This window comes from Rhea americana, unplaced genomic scaffold (assembly GCF_003343005.1).
Source record: "Rhea americana isolate MKP2758 unplaced genomic scaffold, rheAme1 scaffold_17, whole genome shotgun sequence".
In the NCBI taxonomy this organism is placed as follows: domain Eukaryota; kingdom Metazoa; phylum Chordata; class Aves; order Rheiformes; family Rheidae; genus Rhea; species Rhea americana.
Window position 1 is genome coordinate 5,364,481 of NW_028185816.1, and position 14,611 is coordinate 5,379,091.

Consider the following 14,611-nt stretch of genomic DNA (forward strand, 5'->3'; position numbering starts at 1 on the left):
GGAGGAGGAGGCGGAGGAGGAGGCCGAGGCGGGGGGCGGCCGGGCGGGCGAGCCCCGGGAGCGGCTGCGCTGCGTGGCCGAGCTCCTGGGGCAGCTCCCCGAGCCCAGGGCCCTCCAGGTGGTGGCGGCGACGCTGTTGGAGCCGCGGGGCGGCGGCGAGGAAGGGCTGGGGGACGGAGCAGGGCACGGACACGTGGCCGCGCCGCTGCTCTCCTGGCTGCTGCAGAGCCCCGAGCGATTTTCCGCCTTCTGCCTCCTGCACCCGGGCCCTCTTCTTGCTTCCCTTGCTGCCCGCTATTCCCAGTTAAGCGCCCCGTATTTGGACCTCTTAGCTGCCTGGGGAAGCCGTTTGCACTATGATCCTTTGCAGGGGCAGTGGGATGATAGTTGTCCMGACAAGGCTGAGATGTCCTGGGAGGAGCTGAGGGAGCGTTTTTGCTGCCTCTGCCGGGGACCTGCACTGCTCCGGGGACAGACCCGAGCTGCCCTGGAGCTCCTGAAGGTGCAGGATGGAGACTTTGATGTCTGTGGCTTGAGCGTGTGGACTGACCTACTGATGGAAGTAGAGAAATCCCTGAGGAAAGAGAGAGAACACTAACGTGAACTCAAGAGCAACCTTAAAACTTTTTAAATCCAAGAAACCTACTTATATGCTCTATATTTAATGTGAAAGGCAAGGAAGAGAACTACACCTCACTTTGGGCTGAAGACTGATGTGACTGAGCACACTATTTGTATGATGTCCATTCAGGAGGCCTGGTGGCTTTTTTGTAATTGTACAGTTAACTCTGGTCACTAGCAAGAATTGTTTTCCTTTTTACTGCTTGCTGTACATATAATAAAATGAAGAAAATGCCTTTTGTTTCAGAAACAGCGCTTTTCCCTTTGTGAGAGAGCATACTGCAGTTCAAATGCACCACAGTCATGACAGTGTCCTGTCTCTAACTGTCGCAGGCTGACCAAATGTTCAAAGCACAAGGTGGGCTTTCAGACTTGAAAACTACAAGTTCAGGATTACTTCAGCAATAGCTGTATTTGTTGGGTCATCTGTTTTAGTGGGTGTTTTCATGTTTCCATATGCCTTGTGTGTGGCTTTGCATCTGGATTTAAGTAAAGATGAGAGAAAGCCAATTGGAAAACCTGTTGAAAAGTTCTAAAATCAGAAGGCATTATTAGTTACCATATTAAATGCTTATATGCAAGTCTGTCCTAGAAAAATTGAAGTAAAAATAGAGTGCTCTGTTCATTTGTTTTTCTTCCTTTTTCTTTGGTGTGTTTTATATGTTTGTGGAACAAAAAAGTGATGAGGCAACAGACTTTCTTCGTGAGATGAAAAATTGTCTTTGTTCTCTTCATTTGTATTTAATCAGTTTTTGCGAACAGAACTCAAGGTATTTTCTATCCTACCTTATCACTGTCCTTTAAAATGAGTATTATAATACAGAAGTAACAAGTTCATGTATATTCAGCTCTGTGAATTAGCCTTACCAGAGAAAACTGTGGTAGGCCACGGAGCCTATGCGATAGCCAGCGAAGACAGGGAAACACATGCAAAGGCCACAAAAAGAAGGCTCCATTGGTCTCAAGTGTGGAGTACCTGTCACAGAGGTAGCCTATATTCTTAGTGGCTCTAGATCAGCTGAGACAGTTTTTTCATCTGCCACTGTTGCTGACATCCCTTCAGAAAGGTTTAGAAGGTGCTCGGTTTCTGCTTATAGGCTTTTTTTTAAAAAGGAAGATACTACATGTAAATAAAAGGACTGAAGCTAATTAGAGTTGTATACAGTGTTACAATATGTGATGGTGTGCGCAACTGCAGCAGATATTTCTGTACCACAGAGCAGAACTGGAGGGGAAGAATCTTGTAATTTCTGAAATGTAAATGATTAATGCAAGGAGACAAACATTGTTTACCTGGGAAGGGAAATGAAGCATATGTTAACTTGTGTGGAAGCAATTACATGACACAAGTTCTTATTCCTATTCCCCTTCCATAGCAAAAGAGATGCTCAAAGGTAGCACRCTTGAAATAGTTAAAAGGACACATTGGATGCATCATTACTCTCCAATCAAAAGTGTGACTTGTTTTGATGTGTGTTTGGTGGGGGGGAGAGTTTGGAGGGAGGGAGGGAGGGAGGGGGGAGGAATTTGCTGCTATGGTGTGTGAATGAAGCACGATGGAGATCTACAGATAAACATTTTAAAATTTGCTGTGATCTTTGTTTTGCACTTTCTAAAATGGGATTGTTTCTCTTTCTGGAACTTGTCAAGGTGGTGGTCAGTCTCAAAAGACAGAGAGTACCTTGTCAGTGGACCTCAGGACTGAGTCAGTATTTCTGTGGTATTGAAGGGAATATGAACATTGTCTATAAACATTTAAAACTGCTTAAAAGTACAAAGTTTGAACTTATGCTGTCTAGCCACAGGTCCCTATGTTATGTAGTTTTGGCATTTGATATGGAAATTCTGCACATGAGCTTACTCTTAACGCTTTTAGCAGGCAGGGTCTTTTTTTCTTTTCTTTCCCCCCCCCTTTTTTTTTGTCTGCTAGAATACTTCTTGCTGTCACAGGTTCCTGATGAGTGATATACCCAAAGATGCTAATCAGTCATTCCCTTCTCCCATGATATATGAAGTAGGAATATCAAATGTTGCAATAACATTAAGTATGTTACAGAAATAAAACAAACCTTATCAGTGCAGCTTTTTCTGCATCAAAGAGAAAAAGTAGAGTGGAAGCTACTGCCATTCCCTATCTTACTGAGGGTACTCCAACTTTTTGAAAAATACATTATTCCCAGATACCTGAATCTCTGACAGATTTCAGTGATAGTTAAGTCTTGTTTTTGCTAGGTAAATATGTTTCTTAATGTAATCAGCATGTCACCAGTGAATTAAGAACCTTAGCATCTTTGAAATATTTCTAGGATAAATCAGGTGCTTTTAGGGAGCTTGTACTTGCATTTTTTTTCAGATTTCCTTTTGAAAAGTTTCACACATCACTTGTACAATCTGGTTTGTAAAGACAGTTGTCCTCATTCCAAGTAATTGAGAGTTACATTTTTTAATAGTTAAATGCAACTATAGAATTTTCTACTGTAGTAGTTAGGAAATAATAGCAGTGTATAGTGCCTTAGCATGACATTTATTAAAAAAAAAAAAGAAGAAAAAAAAGTGGGAGGGAGAGAATTGACCAGTGTAGATAATACTTGTTATCCCATTCTGTCCTCCTTATGWGGAAACCTAAGTAGTAAAAGGTAGTCTTGGTAGTCTAGCATCAGTGAGACAGAAGCACCTGGTTAGAGCAATTTTGCAAAAATGTTCCAATCTGTCCAAAATACACACACATCCGTTRTAGAGAGATGCCAGATCTGTGATTGCCAAATTCCAAAATACATATGGCATTTATTGAAATAAATGCACCAGTTCGTGTCCCCTATTATTTCAGGATGCTTGTGGAATTTACCAGGTAGCCATACAACAAATGACACTTAATCAAAATTTTGGGAGTTCTCTTTTTAATAAAAGTGTAAACAGGAAAAGGTGCTATGTTTGTAACCTCCTCAATGTATATACTTGCAGCTCATACTTGGGTGCGGAGGTTTGTAGCCCAAAACTTGCAAACTCTTGGACCCCAACAATTTCAACTGTCATGGGAAGTAAGATATTAGAARCGACAGACTCCAGTTCCTTTGTTTCCTCTTCCTTTCCCCTCCCTTTTTACTAATAAAAGGAAACAGATCTTGACTATTTGCTGTATTAAAAATGATGAATGAAGAAAGTGTGTTACCATGAGAAAGGAGCTAGGTCCCCTTTTTAAATCTGTTACAGAAGATTTGTAAGGATTAAGATTTCTTTACATACCAATTTAGGAGGAATTTACTTACCCAATAAATAGTCAAGGCCTAAAAATTTTGCTACTACTATGTTTTGTTTTAAATGTGAGCTGCTAAGCAAATTTAGAGGAAAACACATCATGCACTTTCTCTAGTAACTTGCAATATGCACCTAGAAATTGGAAAAAAGGTTTAATGAGGTAGAATAAATTATTTAGGAAAATATATCAGCAGATTGACACCATTCRGATGAGCGTATGAACTTGATTGCGACTGAAGGACACATGTTAAATTCAAAATCTGCAGTCTTCATATACAAGTCTATTAATTCAATGAAATTAACTTTTGGGTATGTCCACCCTTTTTCTGTTCCCCACAAGCAGAAAAGATCTACTGTTCTTATCGTTCAGCAATAATGAAAAGTCACTTTTTTGTGTGCAAGAAGGTTTTTTTTAGGGCAAGAGTCAGTAAAAATATTTTGATCTTATGTCAGTAGTATTTTCAGATGGATAGTGTCTAAATACAAAAGTCATATGGTTGATTTCTAGTTTTGCTCCTCCCCAAAAAAAGAAAATTTGAGGCTAAACTCCATCTTTCATGAACAGTTTGAATGAATGACCAACTTCAGAGTGGGAGTGAAGGCCTCACCCCAGTCCCATGCTGGATAAAGCTAAGAAGCACCACTAGTGTGGGAACCATATACTTCAGAGCTTGTTTAGTTCAAAGGGTAGAGCTACAGAAAAAAACAATAATGCAAGTGAAAATTGTTAAGAGGGAAGAAAGGTGGAAAAATCCTCCCTTGTGAAAACCCTGGAGAAAGGGTAACTTTGCCCTTCACCAAAATTGTGCTGCTTTGCTACCACTGGGGATGATGTTTTTTTCTGTATCACGAGAAAAATGAAAAGACTTTTTATTTAATGTTGGCTGCTCTGCCAAAGCACTCAGCCTCTGCCTTCCTCTGGACATTAAAGAACATTATGTGAATCAGTGGCTTAACAGGGAAGACTATTTTGGTAGTGAGTTGGGGAGAGGGTATATGCAAGGTGGGGAATAGTGTTTATTTACCTAGGTTTCCCAAAGGAGGTTGAGGCAAAAAATAATATCTATCATGGTGTAAAAGGGATTTGAATAATCCCAAGTATGGGCAGGAAAAATAGCCTTTATCAGTAAATCATTAACAAATACTTTGCACAAGCTGTTCACTGTGGGTATTCTACCTGTCTCTTGAGGGATTCAACGTTATTTTAACCAAGCACATCTTTCTCTATTAAGTAGTTAGATGCCTGTGCTGCATTTCAGATTAAGAGATCTTAGGTGACATGGAGACAGTTACATGTTTGTTCTCCTTTACCTATATTTTTAAAAGCTCTCAGAGGAGGAAAAAGGTATCTCTAGCAATAAGCTAGACCAGAAATCGAGAAACAGTTAAGATATATTCTCTTCTATCGTTTTCAAATGTGAAAAGGTGTTAGGCTATGTAATCTAAATGCTGCTTTTTAATACTGAAGTCATTTGTGCACCTACACCATTTTAATTCCTTGTGTGCTAACACCCTTGAGTTACTGAGATTACATTCCACATTTCATTATATCCTAATAGGTTGGTTTTGAGCTTTTTTCTTTTTCCTTCCACAGCTGAAGATCTTTGTCCATAACTCCTTAATTAGAGTGGCTGGTATTTAATTTAGTTAGTGTTCTGAATCATCTCGGGCACCACAGAGGGGGGCACCAGAGCCTCTCTGCACAGGTGGACTTGGACTCCTGATCTGGAAGGAGAAGCAGAGCTTGTGGGCCACTTCCAGAGGTAGAGGGTATGCTGGAATTAAATACCCACTCTTGCACTATCCAGTCAGAAGTTTCCAGCTGAAAAATCCCACTGAGATTCTATTTTGTCCTTGGAATGCTGGTTTTACCAGCCCTTTATTTTAACCTGCGATCAGGTAATAATATAAACTGTATCCCTTAGCTGTCTCTATTCACAGACCTGTTTTATTAATAATATTAGGTATTCAGCTCTTAAATTCCTTTTCTATTACATGATAAATTCCTGTAGTATTATGTGATCAATTTACTGTAACCCCTAACTAGAACATTTTACCAGAAATGATAGTAGTATGCATTGAATAGAGACTATAGAAATCACATTCTGAACTGAGTCTTGAAATATACCTTCCTATTATATTTCTCCCTTTGGGAAGAAAGTCCAGAATGAATGCTCAGACATGTTCTATTCATAGTGTGTAGCTCACAAAGAGGCTAATCCCAGCATCTGATAAAGCATTATTTAAGTTTTTGGCAGTCATGAGTTTTAAATCTACCACAAAGACTCAATTTGAATGTTTTCCTAAGGTTTGTTTCCAGGAATGGAATAATATGAACTGCTTTTACCTGCACGTTCATATTGCCATTTTCCTTATGGTGTATTATATTTTATGACTATTTGAACAGGAAATCATATAATTTGATTTTTGATTATCTGTACATAGGGCTTCTCTAAACATAAATTTAGCAATTGAGGAAAATGATTGTGTTCTCTAGTGTACGATTTTAAAAAATCTACCCATAAAAATAAGTCAGTAATCCACAATTAATTGCTGTATGATCTAACTGTCAGTAAAATGCACAGAGACATACTTGATTTTTAATGCTGAATAACAGGAAAAATTGGGTGGTTTTATTTGTTTTGCTCTCATAGAAAGAGTTAATGAATCCTCTTGAAATACTTGAAATACAAGCTGAAATGTAAGTGCAACGTCCATTTCCAATACTTACAGGCAGCTAAGTCATTAATATTTTCTTATTAATGTAAATGATCTAGGTAAGAACAATTGATTTCTCCTAGGAATTAACTGGACACGATCAATCCCTGAAACAAGTGTGCCAACAAGGTCATTCATCAGCTGCTTAATGTTGCAGTAGGCTAACCTTGTCCCTTMGGCTAAGAAAAGATGCCATGCCCTAGGGAAAAGGCTTTTAAATTGTTATTGTATTGACAATTAATTGTGGACTGTTGTCTCTCACAGCCTCATCGCTCTTAATGTTGAAGTGAAAGTTGCTAAGTTCAGAAGGGTTTGATGACTTAGTTTGCCTTACAAATGATTATCTCATGTAACTAAGTTTAAATTTCTATCATGCAATAAAATATAAGGTAGAGGGAAAAGTAAATTTAATGATCCATCAAGTCTGATAATCAAATGCCACTGAGTCTGGGCAAAACTTTTGTAAGAACACGCACAGTTTTCTCCCTGTCTATAGGATACAGCACCAGAGTTGGTATCCTTGCAAAGCAGCTGTGCTTACGTCCTGGAAGGACTCTTTGTGCTCATGATAATGTATACCTTGGCACTCTGTTGGCTTGGAAATCTCTGTGGGGTTGGGGGGAATACTTTCTCCCTAAAACTAAAGGTTTCAAAACTTACACAGGAATCTTTAGTCACTGAATGTGAGAAGCAAGGAAATGCCATCATTTAATTTACCTATGTCTAGATCTCTTTTTTAATTTGCTTTTGAGTAAGGAGATACGCTTATTGCTGAATTCTACTGGTGAAATAATCTGGCCCATATTCACTTCAAGTGAGTGTGAGCACTGAACTCATTTCCAGTTTGTGTAGGACTCTTGCATTCATGTTTACAGGTTTGTTTTCCCCAAGTGTAAGAAGCACCTTTGCTTCTGTTCTTCATAAATACGCCCAGAAATCTGCTGAGGTTTAAAGGTAATATACATTAAGGGAATGCAAGGAAGACATTGAGAAATTGGAGAAGAAGAAATTAAAGTTCAGAAATTAATTTCTATAATGTGAAACTAGAATTTCTTACTACTACTGGAATAGTCAAATTAATACTTTCCTCTCATTTTTAGATGAAATTATACATGCAGTTATTTATTGCATGAGTCAAAATTTGCCAAGACAGAAACATACTTAAGAATTTTGTGCTAGACAGTGCTGTTTAACCTAACAAAACAAAAATAAGATCCAGCAGCAGGAAATTAAAGCTTCAAACAGTTAAAAGCAAGAGTGTTTTCTGAAATGGTGAGAATATCAGCTATTGGAATACTTCTCGACAGTTGTGGTTTTCATTGCTTGCTTCCAATACTTCATAGAGACTCAATTTCTTCCTAAAATATATTTTCTTTATTTCTGCCAGAAGTTTCTAGGCTGGAAGTAGGAACAAGTAAGTGAAATCCTATGGTCTTTGTCAGGAAAAATGAGGATTAGAAAAACAGATTAAAAATAGGCAAAAAAATAACCATTTATTACACTGGTTGTGGGTGTGCATCTGGGTACTCTGGATCTTTCTGCTGTAAGAAAGATCCGCAAAGATACGTGGCTGTTTTCAAGACCACATGTTACTAAGCGATGCATCTGGATACATCCAGGGTGATGCACCCTGGATACAGTAGGAGATCATTAGGGGTTTAATCCTGCTGTCAGTATCAAGACATGTTGAAGTACAGGATTGTACCATATGAAGTAAAGAGTCTATTCTATGAGCCAGCTCTACTATAGGTATGTTGGCCTTTGAGACTTGGCTACCTCCAAAGGTGGCACAGATTTAAACTGAGCATATGTCCTTATTCATATCTGAAAACCTCATAAATCGTATTTACTGTAAATACATGGATTTACTTCAAGGGCCAAGGAGACAGAGATAGCTAGAGTGATGGTTTATATAGCTAGAAGACTTCTGCCAGCATTACTAGATCTGACAAATCCTTTTGTCTGAGTTAACTGAAACTCTGAATCATGTTCTAGTATGGGTCTAGGAGGTGATGCTGGACTATGAAGCTTTTAGTCACTGTGCGAGTTTTGCATCGAGTTTGTTGTGATATGACGACACTGTTCAGTGCACACTGTGATCCTCTTGGCTCTTCCCACTGTTATCCCACTTACGTTCTTTCTTATTTGACAAGGAAACAGGTTTATCTTCACCAGCAAAATGTCAGATCCAAGTGCTGGCAGGACATTGTGCCAGTGCATGACTTTTCCCATTTTAACATGCTGCACCTTAATATTTATCACACCCTATGACACTGATCTCCTGTAAGTGGTGAGTGTAGCACAGAGCACATGGCTCATAATCACTAAAACTGAAGTGGTAATATCTATGAACAGAACGTTGTTTAAGACTGTTGGAATCCATCCAGTAAAAGTGAGAAAATAAGTTTTGTCTGGATCAGACTTAATACTGCTTCCCTTTGAAGGTATTTGGATTTTTTTCACTGACTGTAGTTAAGTGAGATAGAGCTCATATTATTCTGTATCACTTTCAGTGCAGAAAGAAATGTTGCACTCATTCATAAATAACTCCACAAATACATGTTTAGGGCAGGAGTTCCTATGTAAGGAATTTACAATGTGAAAAAATAATTATTTCTGTTCAGTAACTGAAGAAAGATTCTTGAGTTGCAACTCTGATAACATGAAACTTTTATCTTTGCACATTCCATCTAAGTCAGATTTTCTAAAACTTTCTGTGGATGATATGCACTTTTTACCTGTTCAGTCTGAGGAAGGGGAAAATGGCCCAGAACTTTCTTGTCTGCATTCTTAGTAATGTCAAAAACACGTGTCACTGACCTCGCCAGTCCAAGACTTTTGTTGGAAACATGAAATAAATTGCAAAAGACTAACAGGAACAATTTACAGACAGTACATTATCCAAACGTACGCATACAGACACGCTCACTTTGCCAGTCAGCAGACATATGACTGAATCTGGAATTACTACAGTAACTAAGCTAATAGTAAGCATGCATTATCCACTAATTACAACAGGAAAACACTGGACCCTGTGCACTGCACTGACAAATTGCTCCCAGTGGTATCAAAGCTATTTCACTGTTGTCATTATAGCTTCTAGCAAAGTCAGGATATTTGAAAAGAGTATGGTTTCTGCAACCTATTAAATATATTATATTCCTATTTATAGTCCAGGTCCATGAATAGAAAATTCCAACAGAAGAACATTTGCTATAGAAATTTTGGAGTGTGGAGCTTTTAAAGGCAGTTGTGCTTAGTTTATGGGCCAGATATTTAGAAAAAAAAGCAATTAAGCTGTCTCATTAACCTTTCAGTTCCTCATACAGCAGTTTAAGCACAAGAAAATGATTGCATTTTGATTTGTAGTATTCTCTGTGTGTTGTATTATAGCACAGTCTCTAAACACTTGCAGGCAATTTTGTTCTAGCATGAATTAAGCAACTTGGTAATTTTCTAAACTTTCCTTTAAGCTCATGTAAACCAAACTCGTGGTCTTGTGCTTTGTTCAGTCCTCTAACCTTTGCAAAGCAAATACAAAATAACAGAAATATAGAGCATAACAGCGGTACCATGGTTATTGCTATTTTCCAGTGATTTAGAAGACTCAAGAAATTATAAGCAGTAGAAAGTCAAGATTGTGACTTCTGTGATGACCATTTTAATTTTTCATTATAAGTTAGGAAAAATGACAATGTAAGTATTCTCACCCACTGATTAGGTAGAATGACCGTAAGTCAAAAAAATTATTACTCCATGTAAAAGATAAGTAAAATGGTAGGGTGGGGGAGGAAACTGTATCCTGTACAGTTGACTCAATAAATAGGGTAGCTGAACAAGTTGGAATTAGTGTATATTGGTGGGGATAATGATGTCCTTAATTTAGTCTCTTCATTTTAGTCCAATGGCAATTAAAAATAATAAATAACATAAAAGAAAAACATTTTTTTCCTATCTTCGAGGTACAGGACAATAACTCAGAATTTGGAAGAAGTTTTTCCTCTGTCTTCATCAAGGTGTATCCAAAGAAACCTTAAATACAAAGCCTCTTAAAGTGCAAAGGTGTCTCATCTTCTTGGCAGCTGGAACACATAATCATAATGTATCTGATGAAGCTTTGTCACTACAAAAGCCTCAGGCACAGAGGCGTTTTGCTTTGTATCCTGAAGATCGTGACTTCAGTGTTTGGTGAACATTGCACATTTACTCAAGGTAAAAAGTTCAGCTGCTGGTTAAGGTCTGGAAGGGACTTTCTTCCAACAAGATTAGAATAGACGTCAGTTTTCATTTTTCTTTGCATTTAGCCTTATCAAGATATGCTTTATATCATGAATTTGTCATTGCAAAGGCTGGAAATGTTGGTCCTTTTAGTTTTTTGCCTTTCCTGCCTGTAGTATGCAGTATTATTAGCTTTCTCTGGACTACAGTGGTTTGGTCCAAGTATAGCCAGAGGGCTCAAGAAGGGACATCTACAATCTATTATCTTCTACTTTTTGATATTCTTATATGAGTTGCCGTGCTGTTTGATTCATTTATCTTTCTACAAAATCTCAAACTACAGCCTGCTTGTTCTTTTGAACACATCTATTTTTCTCAGGAGAAGTAACAATATAGCATAATTTTCAATATATGCTGCTGAATCATGGCTCTGGATCGCAAAATTTGTGTAATAAATATAAAATATCCTTGTTTTAAAATTATCAGACAAAGGTTATGTCCTATTTCCTTTGAAATTGAATTAAGTTCTAAAGATATAAACATTAGTATTGTAAGTCTGAAGCTAATAAGGCAGAACTTGAAGTACAGAGAAATCAGATGACTTGTTCAGAGTGACAGGGAGTTTGTGGCAATTGGACATTTGACGCAGCTATTCAGAGTCCGATTCCTGTGTTTCATCACAAATCTGTCCTCCTTTAATTATGAGAGTGAGATGTTTTCAAATGTTTCACAACAGTCCTGATATAAGACAGCCTTTCAGAAAATGCAAATAGTCATTTAATGCTCCCAACAAAATGGTCATCACATGCACTGTTGTGAACTTTATCTAGGCCAATTTCTTTTTTTTTTTTATATATAGTAGTGCCAAAGAAATAAATTTTAGATGAAGGAAATGGAAAATGGTAGTTTTTCAACCACAACAAAATGCTTGAATCTGAAAAATGATGAAGCCTTGAGAATTGGTGGCACATTACTGTGGTGAACTGAAAGAGTGACCTGCCCTGAAGGAATAGGGAAAAGCAATAATGTTCATGTCCCATCTGTCAGAAAGGTGTAGGAGACATTTCTTGTTACATAATGGCTGTCCCACTCCTTGAAATATTGTGAGGATTAGAAAATAACTCGCATAATTTATGTACACCATCTTTATTCCGGAATCATACATTACAGTTCTCACAGACAGATTACACTAACATTCTGAACCATATGTATGGTTTATGCAGGTAACATAATACTTTCAAATTATATGTGCTATGAGCCAATAAAATTAGTATGGGGTACTTATGCAATAGTCTCATAACAGCTAAACTAACAAAGGTTTATAAAATACATCTCTCCTAATTTTTCATGGGCCAGTCATATTGAATTTTTTTCCCTCTCTAGCTTTGCTAATGAAACACAGCGTTAGAGTCTAACTATTACTAGCAAAAACGCCAGTGCTCTCCGGTATAGATAAATTCCATTCTTGTGTAGCTTGTTCTCAGAGGTGAATACATTTCTAATATTCAAGGACCAAACTTTGAGCTGATGCAGCTTAGAACTGCTGCAGAGCTATGACAACTTGTACCTGCTTGGAACAGAGCTTCTCAGAGAGACGAAAGGCGAACGTTTTGGATATGCTTACTCAATTGGCAATTTACTGTTCCTTTAGTTTTTATTTCTGTACGGGCAGTCTGGATTAGTTTTCCAAATGCTTTCACTGCTTCACTTCCAAAATGGAAGTGGACCATTTCATTCCATTAATGCCTCATTTCTTTGTCTGGGGTGTTTTTCTTTTTTGAGAGTTGCCCCAGTGGTAGAAAATCACTGCCACTATTTGCCTTCTGGGAAGTATGTTACTAAGACCTATAAATACGTCCAGGGCACTGTGAAAAAGGATTGCTTGTTTGCGTGGTGTCGGGACTGCCTGCTTTGAACCCAGAGAGCTGGAGCTTGTGGCAGTGAGCTGGAGAACCGGAGCTGGGTCCTAGTTTGCTCCGGTTCGGCCGCAGCTTCGTTACTCGCTGCACCGTCGTGGTGCCGCTGCTGGAAGAGGTGGCCTTGCCTTCCCGTTCGCGAGGAGGCCAAGTGCTTGTGTGGCCACGTGAAGCAGCTCAGGGGCCCTGCTAGCCCAGCACATGTTAGGTTGAACTTGAAWTCGTTCCCATTCTGGTTCACCTTACAGCTCAAAAGTGTTTATGCCAGAGCAAAGGGGGAAGGTAGGTGTGTAGGAACATATGGTTGCACTAGGGGATACGCAGAACAGTTGATTCTGGCAACTTCAGGACCTTACGCTGTCTTCAAGTACATATGCCCTTCAGTGTGTGTTTTACTTGCTTCTGACCAACCGTATAGCAAATGGGTAGACATCGTGGTTAGGTAACMAGCCTAAGAGAGGAGTTGAGTTCTTCCTTTAAGCTACCCCATTGCAAAAGTGCACAAGCTGGGCTGTTCTAAAGAATCATTCACGTATGCATTTCAGATATGATAAATTGAGAGACAACAACTTTTAGTGTGTTTTGCTGAATCATTCTAAGTAAAATGCTTTGAAAAAGTACATTATTACAGTCCCTTTAGTTGAATCTTTTTCCTTTTTTCAAATCTTTTTTCACATTTGAAAACAAAGTTGTTAGCTTCCATCTAGAAGTAATGATTCTTATTGTACAGGATTGTTTGGAAGGGCTATAAATCTAATAAAAAGAGAGGGGATATCCCAGTCTTGTAAAAACTAGGTTTATTTCTAGCTCACACTACCTGAGTATTGGAACCGTTTGGGACACAATATCAGTTGAAGACTTTGAGTCCTGACACTTTAATGTGTTGCTTTAAAATTCATGTTTGACATTTATATTTTAAATTTTGATTTCTGAACAGGACTGTATGATAATAATTGAATTTTTATTAGGCATAAGCTAGTGAAAGTGAAGGTTCCTTACCTTTGCTTTTGCTAAATTTGTAGCAAAAATTAATAGCACAAGCTGTATCTGCTGATAAGCTTTCAGCTGGTTCATTAGGCTTTCTCTTTCACATCTACACACACATGCACACACACACTTAAGTAACTAGGGTCTGAAACTTTTCCATGTTGTAAAATCAGTAGGTGGTTGCTGTCAGCAACAGCATATTTGTTTTATATTCTTCTGCAATAACTATCAGCCTGGAGAGGAAAAAAAGGAAAAAAAAAAAGCCCTTCTGACAAAAAGATTCAATCCATTCTGCACAAATAAAAAGGGAAAAGTACATATTTGGTTCTTTTATGATATTTGTGATATTATGTATAGGAAATGTTAAAACTTGTGGCTGATTTTCAAAAGCCATACTACTTGGTAGTTTAAAATGTTGGAATATTAGCTTATGGACTTAGATAATTTACTTTGGTAGTGTTGTGTGTGTGTAACATTTTGCCTTCCTATTATCAGTATATTTTTCTTAACACAAAGAACTTTTAGTGATAGAGATGTGTGGAGAATAATACTGTAGAAATAATGGCATTTGGATGATGTGTGAAAATCCACATAGAATTTCAGTGGGCTTTTCACTGATTTCTGTCTTGATTTCTTGCCTGTTCCTTCACAAAAAGGGCCTTAGGTTTTTGCTTATGTTTTAATGTTGGCTGTTTGTGTGCTACCCTGAATGTTTTGTAATCATCTGAAGTCAGCAGAAGCAAGGGTCCCTCAGTTCTCTTTTTGTAGATCTGAATTTATTTTATAGGAAACATAAAAATATTTGTTCTGAAATTTTAACTTGTGAAATAATACTTCAAAGAACAGAAATATAAAGTACAAATCCCATTTCTCCTATTACACTCCTATTACAGCAG

General features: G+C 38.0%; 1 protein-coding gene across 1 annotated transcript in view; it reads left to right on the forward strand.

Annotated features, from left to right (window-relative positions):
- Positions 1–1,244, forward strand: part of FANCF (FA complementation group F) — a 1,815-nt gene extending 571 nt beyond the window's left edge. Inside the window, exon 2 of the mRNA XM_085300984.1 lies at positions 5–1,244. Coding sequence (XP_085157110.1) covers positions 5–598 — 594 coding nt within the window. The 3' untranslated portion in view covers positions 599–1,244. The remainder of the gene's footprint in view (positions 1–4) is intronic.
- Positions 1,245–14,611: the final 13,367 nt, after the last annotated feature.